Genomic DNA, 12,899 nt, shown 5'->3' on the forward strand with positions numbered 1-12,899 from the left:
CCTGTAACAGGATGACTCTACTTAACAACCTGGTAGTTTTGGATAGCAACCTGTAGCATTTTTTTAGCTGGGCAGCAATTACTTTAATTACTCCACACAAAAGTGAAATATTGTTAAAGAAAAGGAAAGAAAAAACAAATTTAATTGGATGGAGATCACTACAGCCAAACTTATTTTTCATTAAAATGTTTTAGGTTTTTAAAAGTTAATTATTAAAGTATTTAAAATTGGACACAGAAATACAAGAAAACAGAATGTCTTGAAGATAAGTCTAATGCCATCATTGTTGTCCATTTAATTGTATGATGAACAAAGGCCACACCCGTGACATTATCAAGCAAGGTGGTTGGATGAGCTAAGGATCTCCATGAAGCACACACCATTTTGGGATCAACAAATCCACAGAAGAGCACCAAAAGACTTGTTTTCCATTTGTCGTCATTTTTTAAAAACTGGCCATTATACATAAGAGAAAAAATCTGCTCAAGTAAACAAATCCTTTCCTGTATCCTCCACAAAATTCTCTTTGCACAAATAATTTAACAGAGGAGCTTTTCAAAAGTTGTAGGCTGAAACTCTGAATAAATAAAAGACTAACAACAATGTTACCAAAATATTCAAATATCTCTGCATAAATTCCAGTATTTCATATTCTAGAAAGACTGCTAATAATGAGCATTTTAAAAATAAACAGCCTTCATATATTGGAAGACATTTTAAACTTACGCTTACTCACCAGTCATTCTATTAGCCTCTTGCAGTTACTAGCTTTTACTACTGTTGTTTATTACTTATTCAGAAAAACTCTAACTTGCCCCAAGGGAAAGCAGCTCTTTTTATACAGCTAAATGAAAAACTAAACTAAAAAGCTGTCCTTTGGAATTCAACACTTCGAATGCATCACGAGCAGCACTTTCGATGCCCTACTGCCATCCCTTGGGCTAAAGCACCCCAGTGTACAACAATCTCTCGCTCGTGCTCTCTCTCTGTCTGCAGGTGTGGCCAGAGCCCTGGTGAGGCACTAGAGAAGGGAAGTGGCAGTTTAAGAGCAACGTTAAGAAACTGGTGCAGCAGCACCACCTGGTGGGTACTGAAGAGATGCAGCCCTTGCTGCTGCTTCAGGGATGAACCACTTGTCCACTCGGTTTTCAATCCCCAGCTGACCAAAAGTTCCAAGATCAGAATTTTCAACCAACAAGACGAGTACTGCATGCATGTTTCATAGGCTCTCTGGAGTACTGCTGGGCTCTACAATTTAATCATATGTCCCCTGTGATGCAGATAAGTTAAGTAATGCCTTGCTTTAGAGCAGTATGCAGAGAATTCTCTACTGTTACATTTAAAGGAGAAACCGTTGAAAGGCACAGGCCATTTGTTATTGTCTGCTCACACTTCTCCAGCCACAGTCATTTTAAGCCGGAAGCACAAATAATGAATAATGATTTACTGCCTTTTATTCATTTCATAAATATTTACTCAGTGACTACTATGTGCCCATACACATATATCACAGAATTTTAATCTTAGGTGAAACTCTATTAGTATTCAATTTGGTTGTTCAATTTCTACAAGAACAGGTAATGTTAAATTGCTAAATCAGACTATATGATTAATAAGTACATAGTAGCTAATATTCACATGTTACCAGGCTTTATTGCTTTGCTGACGAAAAAGAAATTTCGATTTGAAAAAAGAAAAAAATTCCAGGATTGTTTTTCAAAACATTTAATAATTTCTGTTCTGTCAGTCTTGAATTCAGTTCTTCCAACCAAGATATTCTGTAAAAATGGCAAATATTGAAAATGTTCTCTTTCTGTCTATATCTTCGCTGTAGAACCATGGGTTCTTAAATGAGAGTGATTTTGCCTCCCAGGGGATGGCTGGCAATGCCTGTTTGGTGAAGGATGCTGGAATCCTATGATGCACATGACAGTCCCTCCACAACAAAGAATTATCTGCTGTAAAATGTCAATAGTGCCAAGGCTGAGAGAACAAAAACTGTGTCTTATTCAAAAATGTACACTACATGGCAAGATAAGTGATAACTGTTTGGTGAAATAAATTGATTATGATATCTAAACAATTCTTATTATTTTCCAGTTGTATGAACAGGAAGGCAGAGTGGACAGTTGAGTTCAGAAAAGGAATGCCCACAGCTCCAGAAAAAATACTGAAACTGACACTAGCAGGCACATATATATTTATGAAATAGGCAGAATAAAATAGCTTACCTGGACTTACTTTGGCCTGGATGAAATACCACACAAAACTACTCTGCTTTCCTGCCGGCCTTAAACTTGTTAGATTACCATTTAAACTTCAGAAGAATGCCTATGTCAGGAAAGTGTACCCTTAACAACATACAGGCAGAGCATCCTATTCCCTGGAAAGGTGTGCTTCATCCCCCACATAAGTAAACTGTATTATTCAAAGCCAGCCTCTCTGAGTCTGATCACCACAGAACGTCAGTGAAGACTGGGGCACAGACGACGGACTGCAGTGGACTCACAAGGATGATGATTCCTTCCTGAGGACTCTTGGTGAAAAGGAATCCAGACTTCTGGTCATTGCCCCTGTCATACAAACTGAGTAATTCTTCCCCCCAACTGAAGTTGCTCCTCGTATTATTATTCTACTAAAGATAACGACTAGAAGCATTTTGATGAGGATCATTCTAAGAAACTTTCCATAAATATAAAATTATATGAAAAATAATCTGGTCTATAGGCTGCTATTTTCATCCAAAAATATTTCACAGATCTCAGTTTGTATCTGTAACCACAGCTCTATGTTATCATTTGAATAGACTTTAGGTGATCCGACATTCAGTTAAGACATGCTCTTCTAAAGGTACCGATCACTTAAGGATGGAAACGTTCCACGAGAAACCTGTGATATGCGCGATCAAGATGAAGCACAGCATTGTGAGGAAAGCGACAAGCTTCACCATTCTAGACATAACAACCTGACTGTAGATGAAATAATCCTGCTGCCCTTCCCTGCTGTTCTCTCAAAAACCCTCTGGGACTGATGCGGGTAACGTTAAATCTTTAAGGAAGTATTTATGGACCAGAGAAGCCAAGACATAGGCCCGTGGAGGCAGCCTCAAGAGCAGTGACTACTCCCTGTGAGGGTACTGCACTGGTAACAATGCAGACACAAAGGGGATTTTAAAAGGTGGTGGTAGGATTTTGACAAGTATATATTACTTTTATAATCAGGAAAAAAAAAAAATTGAAATGTTAACATTTGTTAATATTTGTCACACTAAACATTAAATTATTTAACATGTGGTAGTTCAACTGTTTTTTGGATATCATGTCTTACAGTCCTAATTCTTACAAACCTTTTGTTTGTTTTTTGGTGTCTTTTTTTTTTTTTTTTTTTTTTTTTTTTTTTTTTGGGTAATCTGGGTATGAGATTTTAAGCTTTCCTATGGAAGTCCAGGAGCTGAAGAATTATACTGCCTTCTTACTTCTTCTGACAGTCACTGTGACCTCTAGAGAGCAATTTAAATGCCCACTCATTTCCATTTTAGAATACAAAACTTCCAACTACACATGCTGAGCATCCTAAGCCCGACACTCACATCAGCCCACAGCAATCTTCAGTTCCGTGAAAGGCCCACATATTTCCTAGTGAAGTGAAATTCTTGATGGAGGTATGATGGCAAATAACAGTGTTCACTTTCACTTCTCAGAAAACAAAATACAGGAGACTAGATTGTGAGTTCCTGCAAGAGAGGCCCAGAGATGGCACACCCAGCTCCCCACTGGGGAAAAGAACAGTGGGAAAACAAGCAACAGTCAAGAAGAAAGAGTCATAGCGATGGTGCCTGAGATGCAGTACAGTGGAAAGACCTTCAGTGGAAAACAAGGACTCAGGAAATTCTAGAGTTTTAGGTCCACCTGTAAGACGTGCTCCAATACATTAAGGTCATGCAGTTGTACTCTGGGGAATGTTCTAATTAGGTATATGCAATATAAGGGTCTAAACTAAAGATCTGTTGGCTCATAATTGAATAAAACTACAAAGTTACTTCAATGTTAAAGACAATAAAGGCCTATATTTTCAATGAAAAATACTCTTAACAGAAACCAACGGGAAGATTTTTACACAGTTTCTGAACAAGTCAGAGAGTTTGGCCTATTAAGTGACTTGTACCTATTCAAGAGTGAGAAAATATTTTCGTAAAAATAAAAGCCTCTTTATTTCTCTGTGTGTCTCTTCTTGGAGAAGAGATAATGAAATTAGGTTAGATACATTTTGCTAGATTAAGACCAACCAAAGAGAGTCAAGTGAGAAAAGTGAGAAAAATCTAAACAATTTAGTTAGATGGCTCAGCTCCAATACTGACAAATCTTACCAGATAACCTATAGTTTGAAAGTTCACATTAATTCAGGAAATGTATTACTACCTTTTTCCTCATTTCAGACAGAATTTGAGGAAGGTTATATGCAGACTTACAATATAACAGGAAAAGATTGTGTAAGAATAAATAAATTTAGGTTAAAGGAAAATAAGGGTAGAAAAGTAAAAGGAAACTAGGAGAAAATATATCTTGGGAATGTGTGCATTAATGGAAAAATTCAAACTTGAAATTAACACTGATTTATGAGGTAAAAAAGAAGCTTTGCCACTCACCAATTTTAACCTCTGTAAAGGTATTCTGCCTACATCTATTTGTGTCCTTTCTGGGACATTAGTGAATCGAACTTCTGGGACCGCAACGGCGCACATGACATGGGCCCACCTACAGGAAAGGAGACATTAAACATAAACAAAAGTTCCCTAAACTTACATACTTCAACTTTGTGATGCCAGTTCTCACAGACGGGAAATACACAGATGAGCAAGAAAGCCAAAAGCCTAAATCCATCATGAACAGATTCTGAACCGTAAACCTCCTGAATGATACCTGGACAGACTCAGTACCACAGCTGCCCAACAACATTGTGCCATGAAGAGCTGGTAAAGGCCCAGGACTCTATCCTATCAAAGTGCATATATTTTTCTACACTTGATCTGCAAAACACTGAAATGTAGGTTTCTTATTTCACGTGATGCTGGAATATGCATGTGCTTAATGTACTTAAGCTAATCAATATGTGCCAAGAGATTAGTTCAATTAATAAAAGGTATGAACTGAGTATAGCATATAACCTTTTTAAATAATACAAATGTCATGAAGCAAACTTGTTCAAGTAGCAAAAGTTCTCCAAAAGAATTAATGCTAATCTTTAATTATATTGCTTCTCGCTGCAATCTTACTATAATCAATGAGACCCAGAGACAAAGAGAAATGAAGTTTATGTTGTACCCTGGTTTCCTACTTTTTTCACTTTCTGCAAAATGACAACTTCTCATTAATACTATTAAATGTCTCATAAATGTTATATCCCAAAATAAATGTAAAGAATCATGAGGCTTGAAGAGATCTTGAAAGAATTGTCAAATCCATCAACATATTTTTAAGCCAAAGCATATTTACTTCACTCAAACAGCATTGGACTCTATCCTGTCTTTCAAGACCACAGGAAGAGAAAACAAGTATCAACCCCACCAGGGGATTCTTCCACACTGAAATAAATACTATCATTCTATAGAAAACACTATTTCTTTTTGTTGTGGTCCAAGCACAGAAAGAAAACTTCTTATCACCTGTCTTTATACAGGAACCACCTAAACCATCTCACAGTGTGGCATCCAGTGCAATATCCAAGAACTAGTGAAGACTTTTTAGTATAGTGCAAATCATATCAACCAGGACTGTGGAAAAACATCATCTTTCAAAAATTAAGCAAACCCTACAGCTCCTTACAACAAATTTCATTAATGTAATAATGATAAATACCTTCACTCCTCCTTCCCAGCAATCAGAAACATGTGCACATGTAGAGAATTATGCTAACTCCACCATTACATTACACCAGGAGTCCTAACTCCAGTGCCCAGGGGGCCAGGCGGAATGTAAGCAAATACACATATACCAGGAAATCATGGTGAACTGAGGAGTACCTGCCCCACTGCTATCCCAACCTGTTATTACTGCCTTATAGGGATATACAATCATTTGCAATTAAAGATGAAAATCTGGATTTTTAATGTAAAAATCTCTCAATTTAAAAATTTTAGATGCAATTTATAAAATGGTGCATGGGTCCTACAAAACATATCTTGGACCTGAATCTGGCCCTCAAGTGCCAGCCTGCAAAATCTGCCCAGATTATTTTGACATGTCTCTATTCCAGCATACCCTGTAATAATATGCTTTGGCCACATTTTCAATATTAAAACCTGGTCATGAAAAAAAATAAAATCTATGTAGAACAGTCATAAAAACTAGACTGCCTTCCTTTTATGTTCACTTGTGACTCTCTTTCAAGACTCTCTTCATATTCTCCACCTAATCCCTTTAAATCTTAGTATCAATGTTTTCTCTCAATATTTTCTAATTTAGTACACTTATATTCTTGTTAATTTGCTAATGTAAAAAGTAAATGGTTTTGTTTTATCATCATTGTTATGACTGAATTATCTAAAGATCACAGTTTCACGTTCTTGGGTATGCCCTGTTTTTGTTTGTTTGTTTGTTTGTTTGTTTTTTGAGATGGAGTCTCGCTCTGTCACCCAGGCTGGAGTGTAGTGGCGCGATCTCGGCTCACTGCAAGCTCCGCCTCCCGGGTTCACGCCATTCTCCCGCCTCAGCCTCCGGCCCCACGCCTGGCTGAAGGTATGCCCTGTTTTTAACAGACCAATAGCATTCAACATACTAAACACCAGGATTCTAATGGCACCTGGATGATATGGGCTACCTTCATTTTTAAAACTCTGTAAGTAAAAGAGGGGTTATTTTTCATGGCTTCAAATACAAAGAACAGAAGCGTAACTTGGACTACTCTTGCCCTGCCGAGATGACAGTGCTAACAGTAGAAGTCTCTAAAGCACAGAATTCCAACCTCAGATCTGAGCAGCAAAAGCTTTGAAACCACATGTATAATGAGAGGTAAAGCGAACTGTCATCCAAAGGTTCTAGAATGGAGAAAGAAAAACAATGAAATTCAACACAGTTAATGTATTACTTACTTATTGTTCTTCGTTTGCTTAAGAGCACCTCCTCTCAAATTGCAGAGACAGCATTCCTGGAGGGAAAAGAAAATACCACATGATGACCAGACCCACACAACAAAAGTCATTACCATTCATCTAAATATTCTCAGAAATCCTGATTTTTCATTCTAAAATTAAAACTATCAGGAATTACATGAAGGTCTATCTCTGAGAAGTTCAAAAAGAAAGATAGAGGAGGGGGGAATGGTAAAGGTATGCCCCTCAAATTTCAGGGTGTAAAATTCTCCCAGAGGGAACCATCATGAACCTGGTATCATTTTAAATTGACATTGTCATCAAAGGAAAGCTGTGACACAGAGAACCCAGCAGTCCAGAGAACCTAGTCTGCATACCTAGGTATGTGCAAGAATTCTAGAGCAGAGAATGCACACACACGGTGTAGCCTTGTGCTCTGGGAATTCACTCCGGGATACAGGGCGGCTAATGAATGTAGTGTGGGCAGGCTTTTTTCTAATACAAGAATAAGCAAGAGGCTATTTTTAAACGATACTCTTTTCACCAAAGTAACACTTGGGCCTCACTCTTTCTGTGGGCAAACAGTGTTAGAAAAAGTGTCCTGATCAACCCCAGCTATCCGGCCCAAGAAAACAGCATCAAGAAACGTTTTGCTTTATTCTTCCCACATAAGCTTATCCTCTCAGCATTCTTATGTGTCTTAGCTTAGAATGTAATTTTCCACTCCAAGATGACTCCAATTGCTACAAATACAGATCTTACTAGTTATTTCTCACTACACTCTCATGAAAAAGACCAGGATAAGGAGGACCAGAGAGCACTGCACTGCCCTCTCATGACCTAAATTGTTTTTACATTAAATACCAAAGTAAAATTTTTAATTTCAAGCTTGTCCTCACAATTTTCTGCATTAACACATTTTTTAAATCGGAAGAAGTTTATTTGGGGTTTTTTCCTCCAAACTTCATATACAAAACCTCTTTACCCTGTCCACTAAAGTGATGTTCCTAAACAAAATTTGACAATTTTGCCTAGCTTTACGAGGAATCCACTTAACTGATCTACCATTAATGAGGTGTGAAACTTCATAGCTTATACTTTTCTGAGGAAAACGATACAAAAACAACTGAAAGAATCATGTATCTATGTAACTTTTGTTAGGCAGTAATAAATGCAAACAACCAGAAATGTCCAACAGGCTTGTGTGTCTGAAAAGTCTCTGTACGTCTATATGAAAATTCCTGGATTCAGAGTAGTAAGAGATACATTGTGTGTATTGATTTGAATCCACTATAAACCCAGCTCGAGGAAATAACAATTCAATGAAGAATTTTCTCTATCCATACCACAAAGCCATATCCTAGAGGCCCTTGAAATAACTGGTTTTGATGAATCATACCAAGAAAGCAAAATTTCACAGTCCAAATACTGAAAATGAGAACTCTGGTAGTTCATTTCATAAGTTCTCAATTTTAGGTATTTTTCCAGTAATTTAACATACTTTCTACAAAGAAAGAGGAGGTGAGAAAGAAAATGAATGAATGAAAAAGGAAACAAAACTTGAGGTCAAGTGCTTTCATTGTACACATGAAGATGTTAGTTTCAAAGTGGGAACGCAGCAAAGAGTTGCGGACTGTGAAGGACTCAGGCTCTAAGAGAATTAGATGTCTGATTAATGAAACTAGCAGTGAGAAGAAGCCTAAAGGGACAAGTTAGGAAAGTTAACTACAGCGCAGCAGCATGGAAGCTGCTCAAAAGCACCTGATTAGGATCATTAACAGGTACACATGTTCTAGAACACCAATCTAATAAGAGGAAAAAGTCCTCTAAAATACAAGGTGTAGGCTCAAGATTTTAAATGGAGTTAAGATGCTCCACCATCACAAGAAGAAACTCATTCTTTCTAGCCTCCCCTCCAAGTCACAGAATCTAATAGACAATTCCAAGTCCTTGGTTCACCTGACCTCTTAGCACCATACAATACTGTTGATTCTTCCTGAAACATTTTCTCCCTGTGGTTTCCATGACCCTTACACTCCTCACTGTCCTCCTGTGCCTCTAGTTGACTCTCAGCTTCCTTTCACAGGCTTCTCTTTCACTATCCTCAAATGCTGGAATTTCTGTAATAGCCCCTATTACTTCTCTCTCCACACATGCCTGCTGAGCATCTGATCCACTACCCTGATTCGGATCACTCTCTATAGGCCAATGGCTCACACCTTAATTCCCTGAGGTGTCTGGCTGACAGTGCCACAGGCATCTCAAACACACATGCAAAACTGAACTCTCTTCTTCTCAAGCCTGTACTCCCCCACTGTTTTCCATCAGTGGTGCCCACTATCCATTCTAGCTCATATTGGAAGACATATTTTTCCTCTCATCTTTTAGATCCAATCAACTGAATTCTGTCAATCCCACCTCCAAATCCACCCTGTTCTCTCCATCATCACTGCCATTCGCTGATAGCCCCAGTATCCTTCACGAGACCTAAACTATTGCAATAGCCACCCAGAGCTACTCTGAACCCCATGAGAGAAGGTTTTTAATGCTTCTCAATATTTATATGGCCTCAGATGGCTAGAATCATCAGGTCTTGGTCTTGGCCAGCTTCACTGTGTTTAGACGCCTCAAGGACCTCCACGAGGTTCCTTCTGTCCTAAACACTTCAGAGCCAGCCTGTGCCACTCATCAATAAACTAAGCACATTCTTGACATCTCGACCTAAATGTTACTCCCTCAAACAAGAATCCCCAATCCCTTGGCTCAGGTACTTCTATCTCAGGCATTCCCACTGATACTCCCCTTTTATTAGCTTTATTACTCTTGCAACTATTTGTTGCATGCTATCTGCTGCCCTCACTAAACTGTAAACTCACTGAGTGCTATGAGAATATCTGTCAGGTTAATTGCTCTTACTCTATTATGATATCCAATAGAGAGTATACCCTTAATATGAGTTTGTTAAATAAATAACAAAACATGGCAAAACAGGGAAGAGTGAAAATCTTGAAAGTTAACAAAGGATTAATAAAATGCAAAGACCATTTTCACATACTGGGACTTTCTAAGGAAAGTATGCTGCAGGCTTTAGTGAGTTGACAAAGTTATTTTTGCCATGATTTACTTGAGAAATCTTATTTCTTTGTAAAGAACAAAAATATTCATGGCCAGGTACACTCGTAAGTTATTTATATGATATCACAGTTTCTGTTCTCTTCTCCCAATTTTGAAAAAAAAAAAGTAGGAAACAATGAAAGTCATGTCAAGTTACATCATTTGTTTGACTCAATGTCCCTCAGAGGGTCAAACTAGTTGATCTGGTAAAAACATAAAGATGCCAACCTGTCCATTCATTAATTTGTAGTTTCATTATATACCTATGTTTAAAGCCCAGTAGAAAACATACCAGATAAGACAACTTTTAACCTTTCTTTCCTTTTTTAAATAGTACTTTACTGTAAGACAATGTTTAACCTTTCTTTCCTTTTTAAATAGTACTTTACTGTCAGAGAACAAATTGCTATCTCTAAAAATTAACAAGTTAACTCTCACTCAAAAAGCAGCCCAAGTTTTCTTAAGAATCTACAAAGCCTGACACTAGTAAAGGCACTACACAAAACAGAGTAATTGTACCTGTATCATTTTCCTTCAAATCTTTCAATGAAAGAAGTTAAGGAGAAGGTAGGAAAGTTCTAGAGTATCCATCAAGACACTGAGTCATTAAACTTGATATCAAGAATAAAAATTAGAAGAACACAGACATGTATTGAAAGCCTAATGCATTCCAGGTACCATGCCAAAAATTTCATATACTTCACCTCCCTTCTTTAACACAAATTTATTAGGTAATTCATTATTTCACTTAATAAAGAAACTCAGATTCAAAAGATTAAGTGGTATTCCTAAAATCATCCAACCCAAAAGTTATCAAACTTTTTCTGTAAATGACTAGATATTTACTAGTTTAGACTTTGCACAACTATAGAGTAGTTGTAACCACTCAACTCTGCCACTGGAGGAAAATATTTAAACTACTGGTTGTGTCTATATGCCAACAACATTGTTAATTACAAAAATAGGCAGTGGGCTAGATCAGGACCATGGGTTAAAGCTTTCCAAGACATGATCCAATCAGCAAGGAGAACAACTGAGATTCAAACTCATGTCTGCCTAATCCAAATGTCCATGCACCTTTTCTCTAGCATCTTCTGCCCCAAAGTATAAGGCAAGGCATAAGGTATCAAAGCAGAGTGCAAAAATAAACAAGAAACGATGCCTGCCCTGTGAAGCTCACAACTGACAAGAAGAAAGTTCTTGTATGTACTTAAACAAAACATGAAGATGATACCGGCAGAGGCATTACCAAGTCTCCATGTGCTCATTTCCATAAATAATCAAGAACTTCTTTTCAAAACACAATCCCTGCAAAAGAACCCATATCGTAAAAAATTGTGTTCCCGGCAGCATATAACAATTTGTGTTCCTATTTGTTTCGTTAATCTAGCTAATAAAACATCTATTTGGTATAACATCATTAAATTTTCCCTACTTTATCCTTCCAAGTAATGATACCATTTGAAACAAACCAACATTTTAGTTATGCTGTGCAATATAACCTCAGGCTAAATGAATCAAATTTAACTGAGAAGAAGAACAGTGAAACTGGACAGCCATACCATATCACAGTGTTTAATATAGAGCAGATAGCCAGGTTTAAATCAACGTTCTGCCATTTATTACTCTTATGATTGTGATCAGTTACTCAACCTCTGTGCTTCAGATACTTTACCTATAGTGGAAAAAAACAGTACTTCTCTAAATTAGTTAATATATGGAAAACACTGACTAAGCACGCACTAAATACAAAAGGTACAACAGTTAAACATGCACAAGATTAACTGGTTCTAGATAACGTAAATATAACATTGTCAGTACATAACCTCAGTGTAGCTGTTTAGTGGGAAACAAAAAATATGGATCTGTGACGAATAATCCTCTTAAGGTACAAAAAGCAAGAAATAGAACTGGAGAGAAAAGAAAATTCCAGGAACCCAACGTCCAGGCAACTGTGGTCTAAAAAGCAAAAGATATTCCATAGTTCTTAAAAGTTGCCAGCTCAACTCTGAAAGGCAGGCAGATCTTCAGAATCTCCACAGTGCCCAGATAACAGACTCTGCAGAAGGGAAAGTCCTAATCCCACCCTCAAAACACCTGAAATCTGAGTGGACTTAATCAAACTAAAGCTGCAGCAAAGCACATGCCCAGCTCAAAAATAAATCAGATTGACTTCACCCCACTGTAGGAACCTAAGAGAAAAAGTAGCACACCCTTTCTGGAAATAATAATATTCATTTCAGTCATCAGAGACAAAATGTCTAGCACACAATAAAAAAAGTACAAGATATACTAAAAAGCAAAAAAAATTATTTATGATCAAGATAGGAAATAATAAAATGTTGATTTCATTCGACAGATTTAGAAGCAAACTGGAATTGGCAGAGTAAAAGTTTAATGACTTAAGAGACAAATGAATAGGAAGTACAGTCATCCCTCAGTATCCAAGGGAGAGTTGTTCCAAGACCCCTCACAGATACCAAAATCCAGAGATGCTTAAGTCCCTTATATAAAATAGCTTAGTATCTGCATATAACCTATGCATATCCTCCTGTATACTTTAAATCATCTCTAGATTACTTATAATACTTAATACAATGTAAATAATACGTAAACCGTTGTTATACTGTATCAATGAGGGAATAATGACAAGGAAAAAAAAAGGATGTACTTGTTCAATACAGACACAACCATTACA

The 12,899-nt window shown here is 37.2% G+C and overlaps 1 protein-coding gene across 17 annotated transcripts in view; it reads right to left on the reverse strand.

The window, feature by feature from the left end:
• KDM4C (lysine demethylase 4C) overlaps positions 1-12,899 on the reverse strand; it is a 417,412-nt gene that overhangs the window by 121,374 nt on the left and 283,139 nt on the right. For 13 of the 17 annotated variants that reach the window (XR_012424700.1, XR_012424701.1, XR_012424703.1 and 10 more), the window contains 2 exons: positions 7,088-7,143; positions 4,646-4,754 (listed from right to left, as the gene is read on the reverse strand). Coding sequence is in view for 10 of the 17 variants with exons in the window: in XM_074017509.1 (XP_073873610.1) it covers positions 4,646-4,754; positions 7,088-7,143 (165 nt within the window). In the remaining 7 variants the exon portion in view is untranslated. The remainder of the gene's footprint in view (positions 1-4,645; positions 4,755-7,087; positions 7,144-12,899) is intronic. The other 4 variants (XR_012424704.1, XR_010581569.1, XR_010581570.1 and 1 more) reach the window with 1 other exon arrangement.

Source organism: Macaca fascicularis, chromosome 15, assembly GCF_037993035.2.
Source record: "Macaca fascicularis isolate 582-1 chromosome 15, T2T-MFA8v1.1".
Lineage (NCBI taxonomy): Eukaryota > Metazoa > Chordata > Mammalia > Primates > Cercopithecidae > Macaca > Macaca fascicularis.